This window comes from Eleutherodactylus coqui, chromosome 7 (assembly GCF_035609145.1).
Source record: "Eleutherodactylus coqui strain aEleCoq1 chromosome 7, aEleCoq1.hap1, whole genome shotgun sequence".
Taxonomy (NCBI): domain Eukaryota; kingdom Metazoa; phylum Chordata; class Amphibia; order Anura; family Eleutherodactylidae; genus Eleutherodactylus; species Eleutherodactylus coqui.
Window position 1 is genome coordinate 88,019,567 of NC_089843.1, and position 23,032 is coordinate 88,042,598.

Genomic DNA, 23,032 nt, shown 5'->3' on the forward strand with positions numbered 1-23,032 from the left:
AACCACAGCTAGATTAAAGTGTGTGGATTTATTTTGAATCATAGACTGGTAGAGTTTGAAGGGATCTCCAGGGTCATCGGCTCCAACCCCCTGTTCAGTGCAGGATTCACTAAATCATCCCAGAGAGATCTTTGTCCAGCCTTTGTTTGAACACTTCCATTGAAGGAGAACCCACCACCTCCCGTGGTAACCTGTTCCACTCCTTGATCACCCTCACTGTCACAAAGTTTTTTCTATGATCTAATTTCTCTCCTCCCTTTCAGTTTCATCCCATTGCTACTAGTCTTCCCTTGTGCAAATGAGAATAGGGCTGATCCCTCTGCACTGTGACAGCCCTTCAGATATTTGTAGACAGCTATTAAATCTCATCCTAGCCTTCTTTTTTGCAAGCTAAACATTCCCAGATCCTTTAACCGTTCCTCATAGGACATGATTTGCAGACCGCTCACCATCTTGTTAACTCTTCTCTGAACTTGCTCCAGTTTGGACACAGTATTTCAGATGAGGTCTGACTAAGCAAGAGTAGAGGGGGATAATTACCTCATGTGATCTAGACTCTATGCTTCTCTTAATATTGGCTGCTGCATCACATTGTTGACTCATGTTCAGTCTATGATCTATTAGTATACCCAAGTCTTTTTCAGATGTGCTGCTGCTTAGCCCAATTCCTCCCATTCTATATGTGCTTTTTTCATTTTTCTTGCCCAGATGCAGAACTTTGCATTTCTCCTTGATAAATACTATTCTGTTAGTCGCCGCCCGCTGTGCAAGCTTTTCTAGATTTTTTTGAATACTCTCTCTCTCTCCCCTAGTGTTAGATATCCCTCCTAGCTTTGTGTCATTGTCAAATTTGATCATTTATAAAAATGTTGAACAACACTGGGCCTAGGACAGAGCCTTGTGGTATCCCACTTGATACATTCTTCTACTTGGATGTGCAGCCATTCATGACCACTCTGAGTACAATCACGCAGCCAGTTGTGAATCCACCTAACAGTTGCCTTGTCAATCCCATATTTGGTCTTTTTTTCAATAAGGATGGTATGAGATACTTTGTCAAATGTTTCACTAAAGTCAAGATATACTATAACCACTGCATTTCCCTGATGAACCGAGTCGATGATTCTGTCATAGAAGGAAATTAGATTAGTCTGGCATGACTTGTTTGTTACAAACCCATGCTGGCTCTGGTTAATTACTCCATTTTAATCTAAGTACTTGCATACCTGCTGTTTAATAATTTGTTCAAAGATGTTTCCCGGTATGGAAGTCAGGCTCACAGGCCTGTAGTTTCCTAGGTCCACCTTCTACCCTTTTTTGAAGATAGGGACAACCTTTGCCCTTTTCCAATTTTCTGGGACTTCTCCTGTTTTCCAGGAATTTTCCAAGATTATGGCGAGTGGTTCAGCCATTACCTCCGCTGCTTCCTTTCGTATCCTAGGATGTAATTCTTCTGGACCTTGAGACTTAAATTAATTTAAGTTAGCTAAGTGTTCCCTCACCATCTCTCTGCTTATAGATAGCCTGCATTCTTTTATTCCCCCAATAGCACAGTGAAGATCAGTTGATGTTACATCTACTTTCTGAGAGAAAATAGTTCTTTTCGTCCAGAAAACAAATCACAGCATGCTCTATTCTGCTGTGGTTCCCACATGGACGTCTTCCATTAAAGTCAATGGAAGCCGTCCGGTCCGCGGCCTGTCTGTAATTAACATTGGGGACGGGCAGCAGGGTTCGCAGGAAAGCAGAAGTTTAAAAAAAAAAATTCCTCCGCACACGTGCTGTGGTGCGCTGGCGCTTCTGCACACATCCATAGTGAAGACCCGGAATCCAACCAACCCGTGGACATGAGGCCTAAGTTAAATTAAATTTTTAAAAATATTAGACATTCCCATGGTTATGTAAAAACAAATCAGAAAATGCAATAAAGAAAATTGGTATCGCCACATCCATAAAAGTCCAAACTATACAAAATATAATTCTTTGTTTTACATAGTGAATGTTATAAGGAAAGAATTACATAATGCCAGAATTACTTTCATTTTGGGCACCACATCTCCTGAAAGTACTGAAAAAGTGACCACAAAGACATATGTATGCCAAAATGGTACCAGTAAAAACTACAAGTTGGCCTGCAAAAAACAAGCCCTCACACAGCCACATTGATGGAAAAATACAAAACAGTTACGGATCCCAGATTATAGTGACAGATGTGATATTTTCTTTTAAAGGTTCTTTTACTTTTTTTAAATTAAAAATACATTAAAAAATGAATACATTGGGTATCACCATAATTGTAATGCCTACATTGAATAAGGTTAACATGTCATTGTTGATGCCCCATAAACATTCTAAAAAGAAAACCCGAAAAACAATGGCACAACTGTGTCTTTTGTTCTTTCACCCCACTTTGCCATTTTTAAATAATACAAAAAATACAACTTGTCCAGCAAAAAACAAGCCTTCGTACAGCCATGTCGACGGAGAAATAAAAAATATAACTCCTGCAAAATGAGGATAAACAATTAAAAAGAAAATTTGAGAAATTTGTGGCCTTTAGTAGGCTAAACCAGACATGTCAGGAATTCTTACAGGTCCTCCTTAAATCTAGACAATTATTTTACTGGACTGATCTACTTAGTTTTAATTTTTTCATCTTAGTTAACACTCTGTTTGCCTTGATTTCTAGAGAACAATGCATTGTGGGAGCCCAGGTGACAATTACACAATTTGAATTAAAAGGGTTTACTGTGATAACAGTTTTGATCGGTGAAAGTCAGGGTGCTGAGAACTCCACCGATCACCAAAACAAAGGGGCGGAAATGCTCATCTCAATCCTGCGCCTAATAGTCTCTTTTAGTCTTTCCTTGGAGTGGTACATGGGTTTGATAGAAAGTTCATGGGTCTGTACGAGACTCGCCATTTACAGCCAAATGGGCACATTATTCAGCTGAGCACTTTTGTCCCTGCCACTGACATCCAGGGAAAAAGCTTTAAAGTGGTTATCCTGGCAGCCAAAACTTTTGGGAAGTGGCTCAGCCTATGGTAAAAACATAAAAGAAGACAAACATGCTTGACCCAATTCCCCGGTACTTCTGTTCTGCCAGTGCCTGGTCCCCCAATGTTCCCTACTTACTGCTGCAGTAGTGATGACATCTGGACGCAGGGACATTTGACCACTGCAGCTAATCATCATCTAAAGTAAAGGCCCTTTTACAGGGGCTGAGAAATAGTTCAGATACCTGTGATTATGAACAATTATGGTTCAGTCTAAATCAGAGGTTCCCAAAGTGGTCTATATGGACCCCCAGGGGTCGATTTTGACTTGCTGGGGGTCCATGTTAGTAAGAAAAAAATTTGGGGGTGCACAAGATGTAAATGGTGGTCCACGTGAGCAGACTCCATTTAGGCAGGTCATCACCATTTACGCGTTCTGTAAATGACATAATACACTGCACACAGATCGTGTACATAATACTTACAATAGACATAGAAATTACTTAGCTCTGATATTGCATAAAATTGTTTATGTAGCGTTCACGCAAAACTTTTTGGGCTCTGGCAATAGACAAAACAGCTTTTTCATCTTCATACCTCGTGGAAAGGGATTTTAGCGCGGTCGCCAGTCTTCTTACGGAAAAAAGAAATCGATTGCAAATCACTGGCAGCGGAGATTTGAGGCTATACCTCACTAATATGAAGCCAAATGTTGAACAATTGCTATCAGAGCATGAGGCTCATCCCTCCCATTAACATCAGTATTTTTGTGTTCATTTTAAGTAAAAATTTCACTAGGTTCTGATTTCTTTTGTCCCAAATCCCAACACTTACCATAATTGCATTTTGTGCTTTTTCAATAAAGATCTGAATAAAAATTGTACGTTTTTCTTTTTTTGAAATTGTCCACCCTACAAAAAACCCAATCTAAGTGAGCCGCGCCGTGTCAGCTGTGGAAAACCCATTTGACTTTAATAAGTTAAGGAAAATTCAATATTAGGCAGGCACGGGGTCTACAGAAAACAAAAAAATCAGCAAGTGGACTACAGGGCAAAAAGTTTGGGAACCTCTGGTCTAAATGCATGCAAGACAGAAACTGGGGGAATGAATTACTGTTCATCATTCAGTGTGCATAAAAACGGAATAACAGATTGGACCGTGTAAACAGGGCTCCATTCACTGACAATGATTGTTTCTATGTAAAAGCACAGGAACAATTATCACTGGGACGACATTTGGGGTATTTGCGCCCAACAGATTGTCCCATGTAAAAGGGTCCTAAGCTTGTGATTTGCTGCATTGGCCACATGACCCTGATCTTGGTGATGTCATCGGTGCTGCAAGAAATGGAGAGTGACTGAGAACTGGGCATCGGTGATCGAGTGAGGTGAGTAGGTTGTCTTATGTCTTTACAGCCAGCTGAGCCACGTTCTAGAAATATTGGTTGTCATGATAACCCTTTGATGCTGTTAGGGTATATGACTGCCTGTGCAGTGTAGATAAATCACATTCACTTTGGATTTGAATGGGGAGGAGAACAACATATCACTCAAAAATCAGTAAACCATACGAAAAGGGAAGTATATATAAAATTAATTAACTTTCTATGTCAAATTTTGCTAATAAGTAAAGTTACTTTTTATATCATTCACACATCAATATGTTTCCCTTCACCAGATATTTAAGTTGCTTGCAAAAACCTATGTTGCTTCACATCCCAAAATGTCAGATCAATCAACAGAAAGATGTGGCGGAAATTTTCTAAAGAAAGGATCCATTATAAATGGTGCAGAATGGTACAGCTTCAGTGGAGGTGGGTTCACTTACTTTAGATTACACCACTTACACATTGACTGTATAGCCAGCAAATACATGCTTCACATTTACTGTTTTTATTTTTTAGTTTCTATCTCTGTGTATTGTGAAAAACGGGTGCTGCTGTTGATGGATCTTAGTCCGTCTTTAGTAATATAATACTATAGTATGTACAGCTGAAAAAAAAGATCTATGCTCATTTAGTTCAGCTTATTACACCCCCTTACCCATGTTGATACAGAAGAAGGCAAAAAACTCATGAGGTAGAAGCCAATTTTAATCATTTTAGGGGAAAAAATTCTTTCCTGACTCCAATCTGGCAATTAGAACAATTCCTGAATCAACAACCCTTCTGAAGCAATCAGTGACTATAACATGCAATATTATATCACTCAAGAAAGACGTCCAGGCCCTCTTGAACTCTTATTGAATTTGCCAGCACCACATCCTCTGGCAGAGAGTTCTGTAGTCTCACTGCTCTTACAGTAAAGAACCCCCTTCTATGTTGGTGTAGAAACCTTCTTTCCTCTAGATGTAGAGCAGTGTTCCCCAACTCCAGTTCTCTGGGACCCCCAACAGGTCATGTTTTCAGGATTCCCTCAGTGTTGCACAGGTGATGTAATTATTGTCGGTGCCTCAGACATTGCCGCAGGTGTTCTTACAATAGGATATCCTGAAAACCTATTGTAGTGGGGTCCCTGAGGACTGGAGTTGGGGATCCCTGATGTAGAGGTTGCCCCCTTGTTACAGTCACAGTCCTGGGTATAAATACATGATGGGAGAGATCTCTGTATTGTCCCCCGTTATATTTATACATAATTTTTAGTTCACTCCTCAGCAGTCTTTTTTCTAAACTATATAACCCTGATTTTGATAACCTCTCTGGGTATTGTAGTCCGCCCATTCCATTTATTACTTTATTTGTCTGCCTTTGAACCCACTCAAGTTCTGATATGTCCTTCTTGACCGGTGCCCAAAACTGTACACAATATTCCATGTGTGGTCTGACCAGTGACTTGTACAGACGAAGAAGAATGTTTTTTTCATTTGCCTAGACCTCTTCTGATTCCCCCCATGATCCTATTTGCCTTGGCAGCAGCTGCCTGACACTGGTTGCTCCAGTTAAGTTTATAGCTAACTGAAATCCCCAACTCTTTTTCCATGTCAGTGTTAGCCAGTGGTTTCCCATTTAGTGTGTAATGGTGACGTGTATTTCCTCTGTATTTCTCCATGTGCAGAGCCTTACATTTATCATCTTATTTTTGTATCATCTGCAAATATTGATATTTTACTGTGTAATCCTCTTCCAGGTCGTTAATAGATATATTAAAAAGAATAGGGCCCAATACTGCCCCTTGTGGTACCCCACTAGTAACGGTGACCCAATCAGAGTATATACCATTAATAACCACCCTCTGCTTTCTATCACTGAGCCAGTTACTTACACACATTCTCATTTTATATATCAATATTTTATGCAGCACAGCATCAAACAACTTGAAAAAAATCAAAATCTACAAGATCTATTTATGCTGGGTTCACATCTGCATTGGAACCTCCAGTCAGATGTTCTTCCACCAATCCGGCACAAAATGCCAAAAGGAGAACCGCTGTATACAGCAATTTTTCTTTCAACTAAAAGCCTGACAACTGAGCAGAAAGTAAATGGACCCCATTATAGTTAATGGGGTCCGTTCAGCGCTCTTTAGCTCTGTACTAAGACTGAGCAGTTCGGCTGTGGGGATTCCCTATTCCTGCTCCCTGAACTAAGCAGGAAATTGGGACTCCCATTGCAGGTGTGAAACCACCCTTACTCTCCCTGGTCCAGTTTAGAATTTAGCTCCTCGCAGAAGCTGATCAGAATGGTTTGACTGGAGCGATCTCTCATAAACCCATGCTGATACGGAGTTATACAGATATTTTCCTTGAAGTACTCCATGACAGTATCTCTTATAAACCCTTCAAACATTTTACCCACAATAGAAGTAAGACTACCAGCCTATAATTTCCAGGTTTACTTTTTGACCCCATTTGAATATTTGAACTATAATGACTTTGCGCCAATCCAGTGGAACAAGCCCAGTCACTATAGAGTCCTTAAATATAAGAAACAACGGTCTGTCTATCACCTTACTTAATTCCCATAGAACCCGGGGGTGTATGCTATTGGGACCCAGCAATTGGTTAATTTTAATCTCCACTCCTTCCTGGGTTACATTGGTGACATTTAGTGGAGAGTTTACTTTATCAGTTTGCATCTCATCTCTTCCTTTGTGAATACACTAGAGAAAAAAACTATTTAACGAATTTGCTTTCTCCTCACCATTCTCTAGATTTTTTATTAAAGGGTCAATAATAGAGATGAGCGAGCATATTCGTCCGAGCTTGATGCTCGTTCGAGTATTAGGGTGCTCGAGATGCTCGTTACTCGAGACGAGCATCACGCGGTGCTTGTCTCGATTAAACGAGCACTGACCATTGAATTCAATGGAGCCGGCAATACAGCCGGCTCCATTGAAAGCAATGGGCTGCCGGCTAGCGCGGGATGAATTTTCGGGAAGGGCTTAAAAATATAAGCCCTTACCTGAAAATCATCCTAAAATGTGTAAAAAGTAAAAAAAAAATATATACTCAAATATATACTCACCTTGTCCCGGCAGAACGATGTTAGCCCATTGAATTCAATGGAGCCAGCAATACAGCCGGCTCCATTGAAAGCAATGGGCTGCCAGCGATCGCACAATGAATTTTCGGAAAGGGCTTAAATATATAAGCCCTTCCCTGAAATTCATCCAGAAATGTGTAAAAATAAAAAAAATATATATACTCACCTGGTCCCGGCAGACGGAGTTCAGCTGCGGCCAGCTGGCAGTTCTCCTGAACTGCTCTCTGTAGTATTCAGCAGCCGGGGATTTAAAATCCTCGCCTGCTGAATGAGCTGCCTCTGATTGGTCACAGCCTGACCAATCAGAGGCAGATCTTACTCACACCCATTCATGAATTCATGAATGGGTGAGTGAATGCTGCCTCTGATTGGCTCAGCGCAGCTCTCAGCTGAATGACAGCAGTTCAGCACCACAGTGCAGGGGACAGCAGGAGAAGATGCGGCTGTGCCCCGGCAGCTGAAGGGAGGTGAGTATCTAATTTTTTTTGTTTTTTAAATCACTTTTAATTCATTTCCAGGGAATGGCTTATATGTAAAGCCCTTCCCTGAAAAAGAATTCAGGTGTGCCAGCGGACAATTGTCTTCAATGGAGTCGCCGGCAGCAGCAGCGGCTCCATTGAAGAGAATGCCTGCATTTTTATTCTTTTTTACTCTAAAATCTTTCTTTTTCAGGTAGGGGCTTATATTTTTAAGCCCTTCCCAAAAATTCATCCCGCGCTCGCCGGCAGCCCATTGCTTTCAATGAAGCCGGCTGTATTGCCGGCTCCATTGAATTCAATGGGCTAACATCGTTCTTCTCTGCCACAGCTGTTACAGCTGTGGCAGAGGAGAACGATCGTTATGCTGACAGTGGGGGGGGGGGGGGGGGGTCTCACTCTTGCCACTATTGTGGCTTAATAGTGAGACCTCGGAGCCCGAAATGCAGCCCTGCGTGTTGCTCCTCGCCTGCCCTATCCATTTCTGTGTTTTTTACATGACTTTGGTGATTTGCTAAGATTTTCACAAATGAAAACCTTAGCGGAGCACCAGTCATATACCAAAATGCTCGAGTCGCCCATTGACTTCAATGGGGTTCGTTACTCGAAATGAACTCTCGAGCATCACTGAAAGTTCGACTCGAGTAACGAGCACTCGAGCATTTTGGTGCTCGCTCATCTCTAGTCAATAACTTCAATATTAAACTTTTTACTATTTATATAATTATAAAACAGTTTAGTGTTAGTTTTACTCTCTTTGGCAATAAGTCTCTTTGTCTCCACCTTTGCTGCTTTAATCTGCTTTTTACATAATTCACTTTTTTCCTTATAGGTTTTTAGTTCTTCTTCACTGCCCTTTTGTTTCAGTAGTTTAAACACTTTCTTTTTGCTGTTTATTGCCTCCTTTATTGAGCGACATTGTTTTTTTACTATTACTAATTCCTTTATTCCTGTAAGGTATGAACAGCTCACAGTAAGTATTTAAGATGTTTTTAAACATTTTAATTTATTGTCTGTACTCTTATGTTTGAGGTCATTGTCCCAGTCAATAAGTTTAAGGGTATCTCTGAGCTGATCGAACTTTGTCTTCTTAAAGTTTAGTATTTTTGTAGCTCCCCTACAAAACTCTTTTTTGAAAGACAAGTGGTAATGTATTATATTATAGTCAGTATTTTCCAGGTATCCCCTGACCTGAACCCCTGTTGTTCTGTCAGGTCTGTTGGTTAATATTAAGTCCAACATGGCTGTCTCTCTAGTTGGGTCCTGTACAAGTTGGGTAAGGTAAATATCTTAGTTATTGACAGAAACTTGTAACCTTTATGAGATCTGCAGGTTTCAGCTTCCCAGTTTATATTTGGATAGTTAAAGTCCCCCATAATAATTACCTCATTGTGATTTGTGGCATTTACTTGGCTCAGTAATAGATTTTCAGTGGCTTTTGTTATATTTGGTGGCCTATAGAAAAATCCTATGATGATTTGATTATTATTTTTTCTTCCATCGATTTCTATCCATAGAGACTTCACATGTTCATCTCCCTCCCATATATCTTACCATAGTGTGGGCTTTAACCCATTAAGGACCAAGCACTGTAAATTTACAGCCTGGTCTTGGGCTTAAAGCACCACCGATATTAAAATTACGGCACTGCTTTAAGCCTCCTGGCTCTGCAATTAATCAGAGGCAGGAACAGGTTATCCGCTGTTAGTGACAGCGGATAACCTGGAGGAGAAGACAGGAGGGGGTTTTAACCCTTCCTGCCTTTTCTTCCCCGAGTACACAGTGCTTAACCCCTTCCCGCTCCTGGACGTACCTGGTACGTCATGGCAGCCTGGTACTTCCCGCAACATGACGTACCTGGTACGTCCTGGAGATAGCACGGGATCACATGTGATCCCGCGCTATCCCGCAGCGGGAGCCGGCTGTCAGTCACAGCCGGCGTCCCGCTCCAACAGCGGGGGGGCATCGGAGATGCGCCCGCCGCTGTTAACCCCTTCCCTGCCGCGATCTAAGTAGATCGCGGCAGGGAAAGAGTTCACAGAGGGATCGCGATCCCTGTGTGTCTCCGGCCGGAACTCGCGATGTTATCGCGAGAGCCCGGCCTGTCACCATGGCAACAGGACGCCAGACACTGGCGTCCTGTATTGCCTGTGCCTATTATCGCTGTACAAGCGATAAGGCATGGCAGAGCAGTAGCTCTGCCATGCCTTATGACAGCGATCATAGGCACAGTGATGTAAGTCCCTCAGAGGGACTCAAATAGTATTAAAAAAAAGAAAAGAAAAGTGTAAAAAAAATAAAAATGTAAAAAAAAAAATGTAAAAAACCCCTTTTTTATGCTTTTTCTAATATTAGCATAAAAAAAGGGAAAAAAAACTAAAACCCCACATATTGGGTATTGACGCGTCCGTAACGACGTGTACAAAAAGTTGAACACGCTTTTTATTTTGTACGACAAAAAGCGTAAAAAAAAACGCTAAAAAACAGAGGCAAAATGCTAATATTTAGCATTTTGCCTCACAAAAAATGCAATAAAAGTGATCAAAAAAGCCGTACATTTCCCAAAATGGTACCAATAAAAACTACAGCTCGTCTCGCAAAAAATAAGCCCTCATAGAGCTCCGTACATAGAAAAATAAAAAAGTTACAGGACTTTGAATGCAGCTATAGAGAAAAAAAAAAGATTTCCAAAAAAAGGGGGTTTTATTGCAAAAAAGTGTAAAAACCTAAAAAAAATATAACAATTTTGGTATCGTTGTTACCGTACCGACCCGCAGAAAAATTTTAGTGTGTCATTTATGCTGCATGATTAACGCTGTAAAAAAAAAAAAATAAATCTATGGCAGAATTGATGCGTTTTCTCTCCCTGTTATCATAAAAAAAAAAAAAAAAAAAATTTACGATATTGTCTATATACCCAAAAGTGGCACCGATAAAAACTACAGATCGCCACGCAAAAAACAAGCCCTTACACGGCCGCGTCCACGGAAAAATAAAAAAGTTATGGCTTTTGAAAAATGGAGATGGAAAAATACCAAAAAATCGCTTGGTCCTCAACGCCAAAATAGGCCATGTCATTAAGGGGTTAAAGGGGTTGTCTCGCGAAAGCAAGTGAGGTTATACACTTCTGTATGGCCATATTAATGTACTTTGTAATATACATCGTGCATTAAATATGAGCCATACAGAAGTTATTCACTTACCTGCTCCGTTGCTAGCGTCCCCGTCGCCATGGCTCCGTCTAATTTCGGTGTCTTCTTGCTTTTTTAGACGCGCTTGCGCAGATGGGTCTTCTCCCTTCGGCTCAGCTCGGAAGTAGCTGTGTTTTGGCTCCGCCCCCTTGTACGCGTCATTGCGTAGCTCCGCCCCGTCACATGTGCCGATTGCAGCCAATCAGGAGGCTAGCAACGGAGCAGGTAAGTGAATAACTTCTGTATGGCTCATATTTAATGCACGATGTATATTACAAAGTGCATTAATATGGCCATACAGAAGTACTTAACCCCACTTGCTTTCGCGAGACAACCCCTTTAATGAACACTGTGTACTAGAAAGTGAAAGCAAAACTGTAGCTTTCACTACAGGAGCTGGAGGGGGCATGTGCCTGCGGAGGTTCCCTGCTACAGCCAAGCTGGAGGGTCAAACTAGACCCTGGCCAGCTCTGCCAGTGACTAATGTCACTACAGGGGATGCTTTCCTCTGTAACTGGGGCTTCTATGGATGCCCCAGCTACAGTGGGAAAGTGTCAAATAAAAACAAAAAAAGAGTGTCCCCCAGAGGTCTTATATGACGTCATGGGGGACATAGATAGTAAAAAAACATAATTACATACATCAGTAAGACAAAATGACAGAATAAAACAACTATACATACATAAGAAAGAAAATAACACAAAGCCAACACCAACGATACCATCACCGTATGTGTCCTGTAAACGAAAACCATACATACTATATATCAAAATGTCTGAAACAAATAGAGGAACCCATTCCCATATTTTATTTCAACATAAATATACTAAATAAAAAAAATTACTATAAGGCCTTAGTCACACGGGCGTTTTTTCCCGCGATTTGCAGATCGCATGACGGATGCGCATCCGCAAATCGCGTGACCGAGGCCGAAAAATCACCCGAAAAAACTGCTCCTAGCCGCGTTTCAATAGAAACGGGCCGGAGCTGTCCAGCGCATTGAATTCAATGGAGCCGGCAATACAGCCGGCTCCATTGAAAGCAATGGGCTGCGGGCGATCTCACGATGAATTTTTGGGAAGGGCTTAAAAATATAAGCCCTTCCCGGAAATTCATCCAGAAATGTGTAAAAACAAAAAAAAATATATACTCACCTGGTCCCAGCAGACGGAGTTCAGCGCGGCCGGCCGGCAGTTCTCCTGAACTGCTCTGAGTAGTATTCAGCAGCCCGGGATTTAAAATCCCCGCCTGCTGAATGAGCTGCCTCTGATTGGTCACAGCCTCACCAATTCATGAATTCATGAATGGGTGAGTGAGTGCTGCCTCTGATTGGCTCAGCGCAGGGACCAATCAGGGGCAGCTCTCAGCTGAATGACAGCTGAGAGCTGCCCCTGATTGGTCCCTGCGCTGAGCCAATTAGGAGCAGCTCTCAGCTGTCATTCAGCTGAGAGCTGCCCCTGATTGGTCCCTGCGCTGAGCCAATCAGAGGCAGGGACCAATAAGCCACTGATGTAAACGGGCCAGCGCAAATATGCAGTGCATAAGCAGGAACTCTGTATTCACTGCATACTTGTACATCAAAAAATTGAACCCTTTTGAGCATTTTTAGTGCTCATTAATACACTGTGTATTTATGCGCAGAAAAACCTGCATGACCGAGTTATGCATACTCCTCTATGAAATAGCCTTTAAGCTTCTCTGACTTTTCCAACTCTGCGCCATTGCGCAGGAGTTTGAGAAAAACAGGCTGATGATAGATCCTGCCCTATATCTCCTGCACATACTTAATAAGGCAAGTTCTATCTTTTCTCGCCCGTTAATTGTACTTTACAAATCCCAATAGTGAAAACGAAACTATTGAAATCAATGGTTTTGTTTTTTCCCGTTATGCGACCGCGATTATCACAGCTGCATAACGGGATTAAAACACGCCGGTGTGTGTAAAAGGCCCTGAAGCATTAGGCCAAATACTCACAGGCAAGTGCAATTTTAGTCAGTGTAAGGCCACCTGCAGACGGCCGGGTTGGATCCATGCCCCTGCAGAGATCTGTGGCTCACCCGATCCTGGCGACTTCCATCTCTGCTATGCGCCGACTGCCGTCCAGCCAGCACATAGCAGTGTGGAGCCGGCCCATCACTACATTTGTTTTCCTCGCTTGTTTTCATGCGGACAAATCGCGGCCGTCTGCATAGGATTGCATTATGTAACGCAATCCTATGGCAGCGGGCACGGGCGGAAATTCAGCGGGAAATCGCGCTTTGGAATTTCCGCCCGTGTGCAAGAGGCCTATAACTAACCATTTTCCATGCAATTTTCATGTAATTTTCTTGCTATTTTTATGCGTTTTTTACGTACATTTTTCTCGGTTCCGCACTTCCTGGTTCCTTCATGTGATCCCTAAAGTAACCTGTGTTAAAAATGCATCATACGCTCATGCAAATCCCATGGCATGCAGTACAAAGTGTTGTTTATCACGCGTCCATAGAAATTAACGAGCAATTCTTGAACAATGTCACCTGAAAATGGGACCTGCAGCGATTTTTCTAACTCGGTCAGAGGAAAAAATTGCTTGTCAGTTAACTCATTAAAATGAATGGGTTCCTTTACTATGTGAGTCCTGCCCATTTTCGGAATCTGATAGAGTTCTAGTGGGAAAATCGACCGTGTGAATACACCCTAAGGCCACTTGCACATGGACGAATTTAAAGTTGCAATGCGCATCAGACATGAGCAAAAACTAGAGCATGTTGCGTATAATTTGGTGTGCAAAAATATTCCACAAAACCAATACTGAATGTGGGGGAACCCATTGAAATTGGTGGGTTCTACTTGCTGCGGTTTGTGTGAGCAAAATCGGCCGTCTGCAGACGCCCATACTCAGACTATTCCTCTAAGTCAAAAAGAGCCCCTTTTGATACAACCGTTCAAATGAATGGGTTCTATTTCTGTCCAACTTTGGGTCCAAAAATTAGACAGAACAATTGTCCGTGTGCAAATGGCCAAAAAGCTAATCTGACGTAAATTTGCTGGAAAATCCATGGCAGAAATCTGATGTTGACCCTTTGCTACCTGATACAAATTTATAGTTGACATACCATGGTTACCACGGAGAAGCCCCATTCCACGCGTGACTAACCCCGCCATAGTTTCCACAAAGAATCCGTTTCAGTAAGTGACCAGTCTCTTACTTTTTCTGCAATGCGAATTTCAAACCTACACGTCGAAAATTCCGTACCCAACGGGTTGATTTGCGAAGAACAAACTTGAGAAACCCTGTTGGAACTTTGGTCAATCGTCTTCTCTTGTAACCTCTAAAACCGCAAGTAGTCTGTAATGTCCGAGGATACCGGTCTCATGTCATGAAATTCTTTTCTAGGAATGTCAGACTTCAGTTATCTCCACACAAATTGTTTTGAACTTACCCTGGAGCTGGGATGTGAGAAGTTTCCAACCGAGGACGAACTGTATCCTGCCTGGCAAGACAATAAAGAATCTCTGCTGAGCTTAATTGAAATGGTACAGTGCAGCGCTTCAGCGTGCAGAATTATGACAAAATATTTCACTAATACATCAAGTCTCACTATTAGTGAATGAGAATAGACGGGGAGCAGAAGCAGAGGAGAGGGGGGGGGGCGGCTATTGAAGACGCTTGAGAGGAAGTCTCAGCCCGCTCTGCTCACTGACAACACTCTTCATTGATATTTGAGGTATGGGCCATGTTCTCGGGCCGGCCAAATAACTGAGAGTATTTAATGGAAACAAATTCCAGATATAACCTGTGTCATTATTCTTTTCCTCAGCTCAGATACTGCCAATTCTACATTCCTTTGCACCAATGGGGATTCTTTTTCATCTTTCTCCAAACAGAATTACATTTAGATAGGGTCTGAAAAGTATAACACATTTTCACATTCAAGCCCTTCAATGTAGTCATTCATTAACGCAGCATAATCTGCTCAGAATACATCTTGCAGCAGTTAGATGTAAAAGTTCCCAGGAGACAATAAAACTTTTACATAGAGCACACACCCCAATGATCCTGAAGCTTTAGTTACATTCTTCTTTGCTTTTAGCAGACCTATGTAAAAACATATAGATGGAAGGCTGGGGTCCCATCTATACAGCCATCCGTCATTTTTTCCCTCCGGCGTTATAGTAAAGCTCCAGGGGGAAAACTGATGCAAGAACTGAACCCAACGTTTTCAATGGGATTGTTCATGGCATCCGGTGCATTATTTTAATGCCGGATGACTTAATCATGTGTAAGTTCTAAGACCACTATAAGATCCAAAGATGTACATTTAAAGGTGGCTGAAGAAGACAACCCTTAGCTACATGACCGGTTAGGAAATATGGTTGCTATGAAGGGAGGTCTTTCTCTTGAGACTTCTTTGTATGAGCTAAAGTGGAGAGTTGTTGTCAACTCTCTCTCCCTCTCTCCCCCCCGTTCCCCTCTGCTCATGGCCGCAACTCACCTGTCACCCGCGCCGGCAGCCGAACATTTCTTCTGAGCGGGAGATACTCGCTAAGGACAAGGCTCGATCGAGTAATTATCCTTAGTGAGTATGCTCGCTCATCTCTAGTAGGCATATATATGTTTGCAAGAGCGAGACGTGATTGCTCTGTGAAGGGAGTGCTATCACGTGCTTTTGCGTGCAAAGCAGCGCTGTTAACTGTACTGTTATGCACTGCCATGACAGTTCACATTGGTGCAGGACACACCCGCACCGTGATTTGAATGGCTGTACAGCCTAGTTAGCCCACAATGTTTTCAGTTAACCCTGCAAAACTGCACAGTTCAGTGCGCGATTTTATGCAGACGGTGTGCGCTTTTGCCTTAAGTATGTATGTACGGTTGGAAGAAAGTAGCCAGCAACAGCGGTAATAGCAAGAGCACTTTTAAAGAGATCAATTGTTCTGGATAGCCAATAATCATTATAATTTTAATGTTACATACAATGAAACCTCTCCAATGATCACCTTATTAAGAAGACCACTCCAACCCTACTTGGACCATATTTTTAATTCCCCTATCTTCTGTGCATTTCAGTCTCTTCTTGCAGAGTACAGTGAAATAATTTTTTACTGTACTTTTGGATGGTTATCTCAAAGGGGTTTTACTGTTTTTCGTTACATATAAGAGAAAAATTAGGGATAGCTAATATTTAAATGTTGCTTGTACTTTGTTCCTGTTCTCTAATTTCAAAAATTTTCTAAATATTTTTTAGTATCCTTCTATCGTCAAAATTAAGCTGACAATTACATTTTTCATCAAAAAAAAAAAAAGTTACAATTCAGGAAATTTCAAATTTTAATTCTATTATATTTCTGGTAACTGTTATGGTTGTTTCTTTATGGTTTTGTATTTTTTTACGATTTTCTGAATGCTTTCCTTTTTTTTATTTTTAACTGTTTTAACCCATCCAATATTTTTTAGGTTTGGCTTTTTACTTTCTTAAAACTTGAAGCAAATGCAAATGATTCCACAAAAAAAGCCTTGGCCTTCTCCCTCTTTATTATTCTAGTCATGTAACATTTTGGGATACGTGTGGTTATTTAAAATGTCTTGTAAAAAGAGTAATAGACAGACTAACAATTTCCTGAAATATTTGCATCCACAATGTTTCTTGGAGGTTACTTTTACTTTTCTGCTCTAATCCAAGACAGTTGTTGAAGTCCAGAGTCTAATGTACTTGCTTCCATCTATAAAGTGAACTGGTGTTGAAATTTAGCCCAAATGTTATACATTTTTTTCAATTTATCAAGTTATTAAGGTAAAAGTAAGGTAAACACCTCAATGAAGTCTAATTGTAAGCAGAGATGTCCTTGGATCAGGTTACATGTTAGGTTTTTATTCATCCCTCTCTCTGCTTCCATGAAGTCTAGACATGGTTTGAGGTTTTATGATTATGACCGACCATTGTCCCAGATCCACCAGGCATATTTAATTCTGTAATTATGAACTGCTACTGGGGATGTTATATCTATTATAAATCTCTTGTTAGGGTGTTAAAGGTTAAGTGATGTTTCATATTATTGTAACTAGAGTTGTTACTCCAGGGGAACCATTTCTGAAAATCTGCACAACACATGGTGAATAGATCATGGCTGGTCACGAATGAGACGTTAGCTTGGGTCGGTCGATTTGCATTTCCTCTCACGTGAGTAGTTTGCTAACATAAATGGTACAGAGTCAGGTTAAGCACAGAGAATATAAGCTTACTGCGCCGAAAGGAAGTTTAATGATTTCCTTTATAGAGGAAAAGAGAATAGATGTACTGAGGAAGCAAGATGGACAGCTCAGAATTTAAAGCTTTTACCTGCAGGCATGTGTAATTGATAGCTTCTACATGAAGAAGTAAAGTTCCTGCTACAGTTTAGGAAAGATTGTGAAAAGCTGAATAACTTATACAGTATTTTTATGCAACAAAAGTCCCCTTGATGCACATATGATGTATGGAAAATCATTTAAAAGAAATTTTAGTAAGATTTTCTAACTTGTATAGCACAGGTATATTGTAGCTGGGTCTTAACAGGGTTTTCCGGGCATTTACTGTTGATGACCTATCCTTAGGACAGTTGACACTGTATTACAAGGGTATTTTTTTCCTGTGTAAAAAAAAAAAATCCATATTCTTACCTATAATCATGATTTTGAACCCAAATATGGCAACCAAAATTATTTGTCAGGCAAGATAATGAAGTTATAGACATCATAAGAAAGTAGGATGTTCAATATTGTATCATTTTGTTACAGTATATTGACCATTAAATTCATGGGCCTCATTTATCAAAACTCTCTAAGGCCTTAGTCAGACGGGCGTTTTTTCGCGCGATTTGCGCATACGCATGCGTCCGGCGATTTTATAAAACCATTGCTTTGCAATGGTATCGGACACATGAGCGCTTTTTATGCACTCGTCTGATAAATTATAGAACAGAAATCGCAGATCGCACCTATCTGCGATTCCTGTTCTCTTCTCTATATGCGCTCAATGGGGCCGGCGGCAGCAGCGCCGACCCCATTGAGAACACATACTAGACAAATCATTCTTCTCTGCCACAGCTGTAATAGCTGTGGCAGAGAAGAACGATGTTTGCCCATTGAATTGGCTCAGCCCAGGGCCAATCAGAGGCAGCACTCACTCACCCAATCATGAATTCATGAATGGGTGTGAGTGAGAGCTGCCTCTGATTGGTCAGGCTGTGACCAATCAGAGGCAGCTCATTCAGCAGGCGGGGATTTTAAATCCCCGGCTGCTGAATACTACAGAAAGCAGTTCAGGAGAACTGCCGCCGGCCACGGCTGAACTCCGTCTGCCAGGACCAGGTGAGTATATATATTTTTTTTATTTTTACACATTTCTGCATGAATTGCAGGGAAGGGCTTATATATTTAAGCCCTTCCCGACAATTCATCCCACGATCGCCCGCAGCGCATTGCTTTCAATGGAGCTGTATTGCCGGCTCCATTGAATTCAATGCGCTGGACAGCTCCGGCCCGTTTCTATTGAAACGCGGCTAGGAGCAGTATTTTCGGGCGATTTTTCGGCACCGGTCACGCGATTTGCGGATGCGCATCCGTCAGGCGATCCGCAAATCGCGGCAAAAAACACCCGTGTGAGTAAGGCCTCACAGTAAAACTGTCTTTGTTGCTTATAGCAACCAATTACAGCTCAGCTTTAATTTGTGGAACTGCTGAAGTTAAATGAATTAAAGTGAAAGGATTGGTTGCAATGGGCAATAAAGACAGTTTTACCATTAGACAGCTTTGGTAAATGAGGCCCCATATTTTCCTAGTACGAGGGGGTGCTGATAAGTCTTTGGCTCTGTGTTCTTTTTTGTTTCTATGGTAACGAATGTTACATCACATGAAAGCCTTATGTGTCTAATATATGTTTTAAAAATTTTGAGTTTGTAGCTTATGGCAACAGGGATCTAGGGATGCGGGAAAACAAAATGGCGGAGTCTAAGGCGATATTCACAGCAAATGAGAGCAGAGGAGTGATAAAATTCTTGTTTCTGCAACGAAAGTCCATGAAGGATATTAATGGTGATATGTCGCAGACATTGGGGGATCAATGCCCTTCATATTCTACAGTTAAGAACTGGGTTGCCAAATTTAAAACGGGCCACTTCAGCACCAATGATGAAAAACGTCCTGGACGACCGAGAGAGGTTGTTGTTCTGGAGATCATCGATGCTGTGCACAACCTCATACTGGAGAATCAGCGAATTTCAGCTAAAGGAATAGCAGACATCATGGGGATTTCTTGTGAACGTGTTTTTGTCATTATCCATGAACATTTGAACATGAAGAAGCTATCTGCAAAGTGGGTCCCCAAATGTTGGACAACAGATCAGAAAAGCATGCGAGTGAAAACTTCCCGGTCCATTTGTCAGCATTTTCAGACTGATAAGAACTTCTTGGGGTGACTGGTCCCTATGGATGAGACCCGGATTTATTTGTATGACCCTGAAACCAAGGAGCAGTCAAAAGTGTGGAGGCACAGTGGTTCTCCTCGCCCAAAGAAGTTCAGGGTGTAAAAATCAGCCACTAAGGTGATGGCGTCTGTGTTCTGGGATAAGGAGGGCGTGCTGCTAGTGGACTACCTTCAAAATGGTTCCACCATCAATACAAGGTATTACATTGAACTTTTGGACCAACTAAAAGCAGCTCTGAAGGCCAAAAGGCACGGCAAGCTGTCCAAAAGAATCTTGTTCCTGCAAGACAACGTCTCCGCTCACACTGCACAAGCGACCACACCAAAACTGGTGGAGCTACCCACTTTATTCACCAGATCTAGCTCCCTCCGACTATTATCTGTTTCCAAACCTGAAGAAACACTTTAAGGATACCAAATTTCACACCATTTCTGATGCCATGGCTGCTACGGATGACTGGTTTGAGGCACAACCGAAATGCTTCTTTTTGCAAGGCTTACAGAACTTGGAATACCGATGTAAGAAGTGTGTCGATATCAGTGGAGAGTATGTGGAATAATCTAGTTTCTTTCTGGGTAAAGCCAAAGACTTAGCAGCAGCCATTCGTAAAACAATTTGGCACCTCGTACATGCCGAATCAATCCAGACAGCTTTTGATGGTGAGTGAACCGAAGATGATGACAATGAGGCAATGCAGGAAGACAACAAATTTCTATTAAGTAGTGAAAAAGTACTACATTTTACCTACAGGACATTCAACTCTACACTTCTCAACACAGGCGAACTTAAATGATTTAGTCTGTAATTTAGGCCCAAGTAACTTCTGGACTCCAAGTTGCAAGAACGGAATGTTCTCCAACTCAAAACAAGTGTTACAATTTATAGATACAGAGAACTTAATATTGTGGATTTCTTCATTTATGATGGGATCCTAACTTTTTGTAATGACATAAGTAGTTTGACATCAGCTTTGGGTCGCTTTTATGATGTCCTAGAGGAGAGGCTTTCCATAGATGCCTCAAAAAACTGTTTGAAAGCAGTTTTGCTTCACAAAGGCAATGTCCTGTTTCACTCAGTTATGCTAGTTTTGCAAAGGAGTCCTATGAAATGCTGCAGCATAGTGTATGCTTCAATCAATTAAATACTCTTAATGTCAGTGGAAGATCTGTGGAGACTTGAAGATCATTGCTGTCTTATTGGAAATGCAGACAGGGTTCAAGAAGTATTCCTTTTTTTGTGTGTGAGTTAGATAGCCATGACAGGCAATCTCATTACATAAGTAAGGACTGGCCAGACTGAATTTGGAGAATTAGGGGCAAAAATATTCAATGAGAAAGTCTTGTCTACTCTGAAGACATCCTGCTTTCTCCAAATTAGGCCTTATGAAATAGTTTGCCAAGGAAATGGATACAAATGGCAGAGGATTTGCCTATCTCAAGACCAAATTTACACATCTTTTAGAAGCAATGATAAGAAGTTGTTTTGTGGGTCCACAGATATGAGAACTGAAATGTGACAATAGGTTCAATGAATGCTTGACAAGCAAAGCAAAATCTGCCTGGATGGCATTCAAGAATATAACAGACCAATTTCTGCGGAAAACAAGATCAAATGACTTTGAACAGATTGTTACCAACATCTTGAAATCATAAAAAGATTTGGAATGCAACATGTCCTTTAAAATATATTTCATGCACTCGCACCCTGACTACTACCCGAAGAGATGCAGTAACTTATCAGATGAACATGGTGAAAAATTTCAGCAGGACATACATGCAGTTGAAAAACGATATGAAGGAAAGTGAATGCCTGCAATACTGGCTGATTACTGCTGGAATATTCCAAGGGAGAACACTGGCATACATGAAAGAAATAAGTGACTTATGCAAACGTTTCATCTAACTTCCCATATGTGCATGCCACTTATGGAAGTTCTTTGTTATTATACATCTGCCATCTGGTGATCTTATGTTATGCCCATAACTGTATGTTTATCCTATTCAGGATTTACTTTTCTAAGTACATTTATAAAACATATTTAGTTGTAATTATATCTACACGTCTTTATTCTACTGTTTAGGTTATTGCCTGTAAATCTGTTCCGGCAACCAAAATTTGAGCCCAAATTTAGAATCAGTACCCAAAACTCTGTGTAAGAAACATGCAAAATTAATCCTAGAGAAGAGCTGCTCAAGCACTGCCACCACTGTGGAATTACGGAAGCAGCCAAGCTGGATGTTCTGTGCTGCTTCTGTTACTACCATAAAAGTGAATGGATAGAACAGCCAGTTTTATCTTTTTTCTATAATCTCAGACAATCGCATAAGAATTGGAATTCCCATCTTAGCCATACCCCTTTAATAGTAATAATTTATACAGCGCCAAAAAATTATGTAATACTTTACAAACCTTGTTATTGCTCTTAGCGGTCATAGTCTCTATTGGGACTCACAAACTAAATTCCAAATTAAACTACTAGCGGCTTTTGGAGTTTGGGAAGAAACTGCTGCAAATATGTGAAGAACATACAAACTCAACACAGATGTTGCCCTTGGCCAGGTTCAAGAACTGGACTACTGCTGCAAAGCGACATTGCTAGACACTGAGCCACAGTACTATCTCACTTTAGGCATTTATAACATGTCTACAAAGTCAGTGGACCACTGAATTAAGAGCTGCATAAGGCACTCTCCATTGAAATCTATAGGAGTAACAGACAGACTATAGCTAAGTCTCTACTCTTCTCCTGAATGCAGCAGTCTTGGCTTGCAGATCTGGAATCAGAAGACCTCATTTTCTCAATAGGTTTGAATATTCTATGAAATAACTGTTATTAGAATACCCATTTTGAGCATGAAAATGTCTTTACATTTATTCCATTTACTGCCACAGCATTAACCCTTTCCAATCCACTGTCTGACATCTAAAGACATTCTGATTGAAGGCTGTACAGCTCCGATGTTCGAAGACGCCCGGCAGAGTATTTTTACTGTATATTACTGGCTGCTCTGTTGTCGGGGCCTCTCTAGCATGTCAAATGCCGCAGTACTGGCTCTAGCCAGCAGATGGCACCATTGTATAATGGCAGAAAGAGAAAGCCACATAGGAAACCCTGAATCCAAAATTGGATTGCAAAGGGTTAAAGGGCAATTATATTCATGGGCACCTTCATGCAATTTTGTAAAAAAAAATATATTATGCATAAACAAACATTTTTAATGTAGCTAGAAACTCTGACCCAAGTAGGGCAGGAGATGTGTAAAACCTCATAAAAATAAAAGCTAAAGATATCCATAGTTCATACATGTCACCTTGTGCCTACAGTATGTCTTAATACACTTAGCTTCAAATAGTCAATACTGAATACAACAAAAATGCAGATGTGGTTTGAATGGACTCAGAGGGTGATTAAATGTGGAAATATTCTACCCCCTCAGTAGAA

General features: G+C 41.1%; 1 protein-coding gene across 1 annotated transcript in view; it reads left to right on the forward strand.

Annotated features, from left to right (window-relative positions):
- Positions 1 to 23,032, forward strand: part of CPZ (carboxypeptidase Z) — a 60,455-nt gene that overhangs the window by 31,759 nt on the left and 5,664 nt on the right. Inside the window, exons 8-9 of the mRNA XM_066573339.1 lie at positions 4,675 to 4,810; positions 14,522 to 14,661. Of these exons, the coding sequence (XP_066429436.1) occupies positions 4,675 to 4,810; positions 14,522 to 14,661 (276 nt within the window). The remainder of the gene's footprint in view (positions 1 to 4,674; positions 4,811 to 14,521; positions 14,662 to 23,032) is intronic.